This window comes from Strix uralensis, chromosome 6, assembly GCF_047716275.1.
Source record: "Strix uralensis isolate ZFMK-TIS-50842 chromosome 6, bStrUra1, whole genome shotgun sequence".
NCBI lineage: Eukaryota > Metazoa > Chordata > Aves > Strigiformes > Strigidae > Strix > Strix uralensis.
In genome coordinates this window covers 14,891,687-14,901,778 of record NC_133977.1, presented here as the reverse complement: position 1 = coordinate 14,901,778, position 10,092 = coordinate 14,891,687, and the positions used below count along the sequence as shown (strand labels likewise).

The following is a 10,092-nucleotide window of genomic DNA, read 5'->3' as shown; positions in this document are numbered from 1 at the left end:
TAGTATTCCACATGTGTTGTAGGTACAACGATGCAAGTTCAAAGGCCTGAGAAAAGAAAGAACCAGACCAAATACTACATTTTGGCAGTCCAATATCTAATTTTCAGAGTACTAGGCCTCCAAACCAGAACCTAGTATTTATGTTAGGTGTTTAAACTTACACACACACAGAATGGCAGTGCTGAGGGTGGATAGTTATAGAAACACTTCTTTCATGAAGAAAACAAGTAGAAAGAGTTCTTCTCAACCATCTCCAGTTTGGGTGTTACTGTATGGTGCACATTAATGTGTCAATTGCCATCCAATGTGTCTGTGCTTTTGGAACCCTAACCTTTCTGCTTATCTAGCTCCCTGAGCTGGCACACTTTAAACAATATTAAAAATGTAACAAAAAAACTTCTCTTTAACACCTGTATAGTCTAAGAAAATTTCTTTCACAATATCCCATGTAGCCATAGTGTCATCTGTCAGGATGTTTAATTGCTGATATTTCTAGCTTCCATGCAGTTTTTCAAACACCTAAAAGCCAGGAGACAGCTTAATATGTTTCACCCCAAAAAGCCCCCAACAACCCATGTTTGCTACATATATAGATTTTACTGAGACAATGAGGCAACAGTGACACTTGTAAAGAGGCAGGGAGGAATCTTTGTTAATAATTGAGAAATACTGACAAGCAGACACATGATCTGCACTGAAGAAAAAAAAGTGTGGGTCTAAAACTTGATGAATCCCTGGAGTGCAAACACCTCAGCACTACAGGTGGGGAGATGTCATGCAATGGCCTGCAAGGGTTGGGCCTCAATTTTCACAAGATTTGACTTGTCTGGAACTAACCAGACCTGTGCTGACACATAGGTACACAGGAGAACAACGGACAATGCACCTTCCCCCTAGTTCAGTACATCTATGTTCTCCCTGCTTCAGCATATCCCAGGACTTACCCATGTTTTGGGGCCGTTATTGACAGGTGAGGTTGTGAGCTGTCATTAACAAGTCCATGCCGTGAAACTAAGAAGATGTTTCAAATCAAAAAAACTAATTATAACAGCAGCATTCACATTTAATTTGATTTATTGACTTACAATATATAAAAGCTAAAGTAATACAAAGAAAGTGAAGAAAAAGAAGTATAAACCAATGGAGCTTCAGCTGCCCAAGCCACACTTCTAGTGCCACATCAGATGATTTTCTATAACCTGCTTGGCCTCCAGCTGCTATGTTACATCGTCCAGTCCTGTGCTCCACTATGTCTCTGCTGTCTTATGACATCTAAAATGGTCTAGACACATATGTTTAAGCAGCTAAATTTCACCTACTCATGGTGGTTACAGAGACAAACAAATTGAAACAATAAAGATTTTGTACATTAATAGCCAACGCAAAACCAGTTTAAGCTACTAACCTGATTTCTGTCACAGGTACAGTATCAACTCATAAAAGGGATTCAAGGCAAGAAGAGAAAATAGTCTGTGGAAAACTGAGGAGCAGTGAAATAATAAGAGCCTGCAGGCTGACATATCAAACAAATTAGACTCATTTATTTTCATTACAAATGGTTCTGGAGCAATCTGACCTGTGAATAACTGGAATAGCAATCACCATGCTCAGCAAGGAATAATTGATGCAGAGGTTCACTGAAAACACACACTGAACGTACAAACTACCTATTTTCTCAGTTCTACTTTCTTATCAAAGAACCTGCTGCAATTTTTCAGGTGCTACTTTGGGTACTTGGGTTTCTGTAGACTCACTAAAAAAGTGAAATGTTTTCTCTGTGTTAGGATGTATCCTAGATCAAAGCCCCAAATTCAGATACCATGGAGATTTGCATATTTGTGTGTGTTTGCATTCAGAACTGAAATCTCAGCTTTGTACTTCAAGAGGAAGAAAGGCTGAAGCTCTCAGTCAGTCCAATATTGTGGATTCTGATGCTGAAATCTGAATATTGTGGTTGGAGCTTTCATAATATATTAACTTTGATATATTCTATGTAATTTCTTGGTCTCATCTTAGGTTATAAATATAGACATACTTTCAACTTAATAACAACAGGATTTCTGTTACCATTTAATACAGTGCTGCTTTGTATTTTCCTGTTTTCTTCAGCTGCTACTACTTGGATGTGGTCTAATCCCACTGCACCCGAGGCAGCATCAGATGACTGATATTTACAGATCATCTTTTGATCTCATTATGTTTTTTCAATCTTTTTTATCACAGGAGTGGCCAAGAGTGAGAGAAAGCTCTTTCATGTACTTTCATGGCTCAATATAGTCTTGAGCACAGGATTAAGCACTGCTTAAGATTCCTTTCCAGAGACAGGTTTGTCCAGTCTCCTATTCAAAGCACACAGAACTCCATGTGAGTTTTCCCATTAAGTTCAGAGGCTTTTGCCTTGCTTCATGAGAAAAAAAAAGCTGCCAGTGGAAACTACAACTAAGTGACTGTTTCAACTTTTGGGATAAAATTCATCTCCTATATATGTAGATCAGCCATACCAATTTGCCCGGCATAGCAAAAGAAAATCATAACTCTTGTTTCTTGCATGCTTTTAACACAAAGATGTCTGTACCAAAAGAATCTAAAGCAGCTTTACTACAAATCAGAGCATCACTTCTGATCAAAAAGGGACTGGGTCCAACAAACAAGGTTCTGATTCTTCAACAGACAAAGATCTCTGCACTCACACATCACTGCAAGACTCAAATCTAAATCAGAAAATTAGCTGAAGCCATTAAAAAATCTTTTATCATATGAAGTTGTTAAGTGTAGTAAGTGGCAGTAAGTTATCTAACATACCTTTATACTTCATCCTAACTTTCTTCTCCTGCAGCATTTTAGCTGAGGTGTTCATCAGATCTTTCTTGTTGAATATATATGTTTCAAATGCAGGAGATGTATTCCTAGCAATGAAATGCAGTAATTTAAGTGAAGTACTGTAATGAATATACTGGATGGAGAATGAAGATAAGGATAGAAGATATAATGTGCATATTTTTAGTAGCTGATTCTATTCTGAAAATGATAAAATGATAAAATATATTTATCTGTGTGTTGATTAGTGTGTACTGGGGCAGTAAATCAGTTTTCTATTCCATTGAGGTCTTGTGCACTCTGGTTTGTCATTCACACAGATGTGGTCTGAGGAGTGGAGGAAGCAGATTCATTGTTTGCCATCTAAGAGAACAAACAAGAAATGAAAAGAGTGACATGTTAATATTATTTGACTGGCAAACTCCCAATATTGCCCTTATCAGGTGCCTCCAAGTCACTCAGCAAGGTGTTCTACAAGGGATACCAACAGAAGATGGTTTGAAGGAAGGTCAGTGATAACTGGGGTCAGGGCCAAACAGGGATGGAGAAGCATGGTCTCTGCACTGGTGGACCTCACCTCCTGCAAGCTCCCGTGATGAGAGTAAGGCCACAAACCTATTGATTTGGGGGCTAATGATGCCTCACCATGACCACAGAAATACTATGGGAGTAATCTGTGAGTGAGCGCTCAAGAGTTTCCATGGCACAGCCTCAGAGGTTCAGGGCACAGTATGGATTTATATGCTGATAAGGACCTTGCTTCACAGATGTTGTAGGCTAAATAAAAACTGACACAGGAAAATAATTGTAATAGCAGTGGGAACATGATTACAGTGAACACCTGCAGAAAGAATATAAGGTATCAGCATTATAAAAAGTGTATTGCCTCATTTGTTTTTCTTCTGTATCCTTTTGTTAGCTCTGAGTTATTTTTCTCCCAAAGAGCTACTGGGCATAGCAAGGAGTACCAGAATGAGGTGACAGTGCCAGAGTGCAAGTCATTAGGGGAAAGCACCTAGAAGGAGACTGAAGATGCTTGGAGGCTGATCCATTGCATGTCAGTAAGAGGAGCTATTTAATCCTCTATAGGATTTGACATACAGAAGAAAGGAGGAGGTTTCAGGGAAAGAGGGGATTGTAAAATTTATGTAAATTTCAAATAAAAAGAAAGATTATACAAAAGCAGAGAACTTCCAATACAATGCTTGAATGGCATTTGTTGGAGTAACTTGTGTGAGTGAGACCTCCTAACAGACATTTCACTTACAAGGAGCCATATGATATTGCTGTATATGAAGCATGACCAATTGGAGACATCATTAGGCACCCCACTGTTCAAGGGTGCCCAAAGCAGTATGCACTTCTACCCAGAGAAACTTAAACAGACCCTTCCTCCCAACTTCCTATTACCATGTCAGTAAAGTCATCTGCGCAGCTTGCCCGTATTTGTTCAGCGGTCAAAGGGCTGTTCAGTGCAAAGGTCTTTTTCAGTCCTCTTTCATTCCTCACTCTAGTTACTGCATCTCTCAAAGCGAAGAACACAGAGCATCCCAAGAAGAGTCCTGCCTCACCTATCCCCTGAAAAACAACAAAAAAAAGTCAAATAGATGTAGATTTTGAGCAAATGAGAGGAGTACCTGCCATATCAATATCAACTAAAAAGCTTAAAAGTCAGTGACTCAAAAAGTGTTTAGTCCTTCACAGTAAGGAAATTTATTTTAGATTTAGTGGAAGCAAGCTTAGCTCACACCAAGTCTTCTGATGGTAGCTGCTTTCAGGGAGCTAAAAAGGTTTGATTTCAAATAGTTGCTATTAATTTTAGAATCTTGTTGGCTCATTCCTAAACTGAAATTTAGAATAACTGGATAAAATAATAACTAGATAAAATTACAACAATCCAAACCCCAGCACAGATACAACTAAGAAACAAAGCCCAAACTCATGATAGTTCCCTGCGGACAAACACCACTGACCTCAGTGGCCTTGACATATTCTCGCTGGTTCTGACATAAGATTCACATTTTCTCAAAGACAGGTAAAATCCACCCTTATTCCATAGTCCCCTCAGTGCTGTGTTATTGAACATTTCAATCTGGGCTGGACTGGGACATTGCAATTGAACCTTACTTATCTTCTTGCTAAAATCTGAGAACCAAATGTCTTCCCCAAACATGCTGCACAAAGACAGAATCACACCTTCTTACACTGAATTTCAAGGTTAATTATAGGAGATAAGTTCACAGAAAAGGATAAAAGCTCTGTTTGAAGAGGGATATTAGTATCAGCTCTCTAGATCAGCTCCCAGTCAACTATGTAACTACTTCACCTAGATGATATTTTTTTTCAAACAAATAATTTTCTAATTATGTATTACTGAGATAGCTTTAAATAATTTTAAAGGGCCTATTGGTTCTTTAATATCTTCCACCATAAAATCTGCTTTTTTGTCCCATTATGCTGTTTTATTTTACTGTATTCTAAGGGCATACCTAATACTTGAAACAGTTAAAAATTTGCAGAATTATCTTCATCTTGATTTACCATTACTGCTTATATGCAACTGGTCAGAATATTTGCTGGTATAAATTGAAGCAATGATTATATCAACTGAATACCAATCTCTTATATAAATACATACATACAGTCCTATTTCTTACTGCATAACACACATAAGTAAGCTGCACACTCTCGTTGTCATTATGATTTCTCCATCAATTTCTTTGGTATTTTTACTCTAACTCTTCTGTTTATCACCACATTTTAAAAGCATGGTTTTAAATTCAGCTTGCAGCTTCTGTGTATGGTCTGTTAATGAAACCCTAAACTTACTACTTGCCAACCATGAAGGATATGCAGCAATATCTCGCATTATGTCTTTTCGTATTAGCTTCCCTGATGTCATAAATAAAACAATTTTATGGAAACTTGTTTGAAATGCTAAAGAGGAGGAACTGAAAACTTATATACATTTTATATCAGAGTAATTTCTCTGTTTGTCCTGGGGTCTAAGAATTGGGCCCTGTGATGGCTTGCTTACCTTGGATGCATAGATGGCATATGGATTTTGGGAAGATGAGAGCAGGGAAACACTAAACTGTTCTGGAATATCACAAACAGCAGGGATCTTATACTGATCTGGACCTCGAGTATAGAGGACTCCTTCTGGAGAGTACTTTAACTCCTCCATTGTGTACAGGCCAATGCCTTGAACAAAGGCACCTTCAATCTTTAAATAAGAAAAGAAACAGCATTTATGTTCTCATGTTTGGTAAAATGGGTAAAACTTTGGCAAGAACTGATTTGTATCACTAGCTGTTAGAAAACTGTTTTCTTTCCTGTATACTTGACGGGATTCTTCAACATTCTGGGGCTACGGTGCTGGGAAAAGCTTTCACACTCCTCTCTCATACCACACAGAGACAAATGCTTTCATGATGAAGTGGTGAGATCTGTGGACCAGTCTGCAATGAATAAAGGTGTTTCCCTGCTATCAAGTGGGGAAGGCAGGTGAAACAACAGAATTTGGACACTAGATCACAAACAGGATTTAAGTCCAGCAGACCGTGGGCATATATACATACAGGAGGTACTACAGGTTGACACCATGGGTAAGATTCAAGCTTCATTGACACCTACAAAGCTCTGACACTGATTCAATAGGGCAAGTCTACAAGTAAAGGACCTTCTAATATGATCTATGACTTATAACATTATCTAGTAAGAAATTAATGTTTCCTGAATTAATAAGGTAATCTTCAGTTCAGATACAGCTATCAGTGTAATAGAAAGAAGACAGCAGGAAAGTCTTGGCACATACCTGTCCTATATCCACAGCTGGATTTATGCTGCATCCAATGTCCATAACAATGTCTGTTCTGAGGTTCTGTCAATAAAATTCAGATGCATATTACCAAGAGACATGTATGGAGTGGAGTGATTAGAACATAATGTGGGTTAGAGTGTTCAGTGGAATAATATATGCTAAGATAGAGGCCCCTCCATGTACACAATTTCAAAGTAATTTCCAATATCCCATTACAAGCAAAATGGGTTTGTCTGAACTTTAACAGAAGTTTAGGCAGAGACAGCCCTGCCAGATTCTTTCCATTGCACAAGGAAATCTCCACATAAGTAAGTACAGAGAGAGGGCATATGATCAGCAGTCTATGACATTTAGCTGTCTAGATGGTCAAAAGACTGGAAATAGAATAGTTAGCTCTGCTGTAATTTGTTTGCTGGCAAACAGGGAGAGAACAAGCAAAGAACATGTCAGATATCTGCCATAACTAAAAAGGTGAATCCATATGACATTAATACAGATGTGCCAAAAGCTGGTTAACACTGCACAGCTTTCATTCTGCTCCACCTGTAATTTGCATTTACACTGTTGATATGTTTGCTATCATGTGAAGACATGTTAATGCAAAACCTGAAAGTTTGTTTGAGCTCTGGTGATACAAACAAACCTCATTCACATTGTTTACAAAGCTTCCATGAGACTCAGTTATTACCTTGTGATCTCCTGTTAGACAGTTAATTTCAACCTCTGAACAAGCAGCTCCATAAAGAAAATAAGTGAATGGCTGTCCTTCCCCTTTCTCCCAATCCATGTTTTCATTGTAACCTCTGATGAAAGAAACAAAGTCCACAAGAAGAAAATTAATGAATGTTTGCATCACAACAAAGCAGATGAGCACACGAAAGTTTGAAACTACTTCAAGTGAAATCTTAAATAACAGGTCAGAACACCAGCAGTTAAGTTCCATGAAATCCTACAGAGCACTACTAGTTTAGGTTTGATGGATCTGGTATTCATATAAAATTTAGCAGACAAGCAAGCTATTTCAGTTCAGGAGCATCTATAACCATCATAATCCCAGAAATATACTAATATAGATGTGGTAATCAAGTACAGAATACAAATTTAAGATAACAGTTGCTGAGGTAATAGCACATAAGGGAATTCAGAAAAAGGGAGGAAAACTGTTCAGGACCTATGAAAGAATAATTTACAAGACATAAATGGAAGAGTTAAAATTACAAAAACTGCCTACAGAATGAGTGAGAGGGTTAAAACAGGAATCTTGAAATAAAGGTGTAATTATTTAGAAGGGAGTGGGACTAACTGAGGAGACTCTAGTAGTCAGGACTGATAGGGTAAATTCAATGGACACAAGAGGACAGTGAAATGTGGTATCTCCAGCCATGTGAGCTATGTGACCAAGGCATATTTTCTGACCATGAATGACTGAAATGTCTTTGTTGAGCATATTTAAAATTATAACCCATAAAACATTTATAGTATAATTCAGAGGGTTGAACTGTGCATTGAAAAATGTATATACAAAGTCCATGTATTCAACTTCTCATATCCCATCTACCTCAGCCAGCTTTGAGATTCTTGGATGTGGAGAATATTACTGGATAAGAACTAGATCAATGCAGGATTTGAGGCTCAGGGATCTGCAGATGTTTTTGAACACCATTAAATGTCAATAGCAAAGTATGACTGTTGTTCATTTCTTTGGAGATACCAACATTCCTAAAGGGAATATAAATATTTGAACAGACATAACAGCAGGAAGGGACATTTTGTTTGGGCTTTTCTCAGTGTTTTAAATAAGTATGGGTTTGTGAAGTGCCTCTTCAACTTACTCCAGACTGCCTGAATACCTGAAAAGTTGCTATTGATAAGTTAAGTAAATACAGGTGGAGGGAGAGAAGATATAAGGCACAGCAGTCTAAGAAAGAAGCTTGGCTTTGAATCCCACCTGAGTTGTAGCAAGGAATTTTTCCTTTCTGATTCTTTATAAACACTGTGAAAGAAATCAGAGAAAAAGGACCACAAGATTGCAATTCCCACTGAGAGAGAGCAGTGGGAGTTGTGTTTAGGATTACTGTGTCCTACAATAGCATGCTGTTGTGAATAAATCCATATCTAAGAGTACATATGTTGGGAATTTTCTGAGGCTCCAGAAGCAAAGAGGTCAAAACAATGACTCCAAAACTAGGGTCAGTGAGTATCCTACTTCTGATGTGAGCACTAAGGCCCCCCCTAGCTTTCAATTAGTGCTGAATCATGGCATCTGATTCCTGAGTTAATTTTTTAAAAAAATAAATTACCATGAGCTTTCTCTTAAACTCAATCAGACATTTTAAATTCTCCTTCCTCTAAAGAGAAATAACCTTAAGGTTCAGGTTTAGATTTAAATGGGCCTAATCTTCCACAAGTGCACCTGTTTGCTAATTACAGGTGTGTGCTGGATAAATATTCTAATGCTACTACTTGTTCTTCCTGTCATGCAACTTGGTGTGAACATGTTTGTGGGTAAAAGTGTAAATAATCTGTAGTATAACATTTATAGTTTATAGCAATACAGCCTCCAGTAAATAAACTGTATCCCACTTTGCATACCTACTGTTATAGGTATCAGTCACTTGATGCTTTCTGGTTTGCTAATGGCTAAATCATGGAGCAAAGGTGGGATGAAATATTCTTTTGACACTTTCTAGAGAGTTCACATAGGGCTAGGCATAAATTAGCACATACACTTTATACTCCAACCTTCCATATATCAAAGAATTACATAAAACATAAGGTGAGCCATTAGAAATAACTATTGGACAGGATCTTCTATTCACAACATTAGTTATCTTCAGAAATCAGTCTTGGTCTAACTTACGCATTTTTAAGGAACAAAAATATATTACCTAAAGTAGCCTGTAGCTGAAAGACTCACACTCTGTTCAAAAGCTTCTTTAATCTGTAAAATATAGCACCGTTTGTGGTAAAGCAAGGAAGGAGCCAGGAAGGAACACAACATACATATATTTACTTAATTTACATATATTTACTTATTGACATATATTTACTTACAAAAAAACCTGTAACAAATTGTAAAGAAAGGAAGATCAGCTCAGTTAAGTGTGTTTAGCCAAACACGATGCCTAATACTGTAGAGCTAAACCCCCTTTGGACAAGCAATCTGAATTCTTTTGGCAATACAAAAAGGAATAGACCTGTCAACGGTGGCGTTCTTGCAGAATCTTTATTACTATTAATGCCATAGTCAGAAAGGGCTCTGCTCAATTTTTCTGCTCAAGTTCAATAGAAAAGGGTCTCTCTTTGTCAGTTGAACAGATCTGTTTGAGAAGTCACTGACATAAAAGATCTGCGTGACCTATTTGCACAAAAATGACAGTTGACAAGAAAAATGCTCTTTGCAGTGTTCTGACAGTGGTAAAAATGACAGTATGAGGTGCCAAATCTATTCC

General features: G+C 37.7%; 1 protein-coding gene across 5 annotated transcripts in view; it reads right to left on the bottom strand.

The window, feature by feature from the left end:
- Positions 1–1,056: 1,056 nt before the first annotated feature.
- Positions 1,057–10,092, bottom strand: part of AOX1 (aldehyde oxidase 1) — a 46,091-nt gene continuing 37,055 nt past the window's right edge. For 4 of the 5 annotated variants that reach the window (XM_074872800.1, XM_074872798.1, XM_074872799.1 and 1 more), the window contains 6 exons: positions 9,529–9,581; positions 7,329–7,443; positions 6,635–6,700; positions 5,855–6,043; positions 4,228–4,395; positions 1,057–3,180 (listed from right to left, as the gene is read on the bottom strand). In XM_074872800.1, coding sequence (XP_074728901.1) covers positions 3,130–3,180; positions 4,228–4,395; positions 5,855–6,043; positions 6,635–6,700; positions 7,329–7,443; positions 9,529–9,581 — 642 coding nt within the window. In that variant the 3' untranslated portion in view covers positions 1,057–3,129. The remainder of the gene's footprint in view (positions 3,181–4,227; positions 4,396–5,854; positions 6,044–6,634; positions 6,701–7,328; positions 7,444–9,528; positions 9,582–10,092) is intronic. The other variant, XM_074872802.1, reaches the window with a different exon arrangement.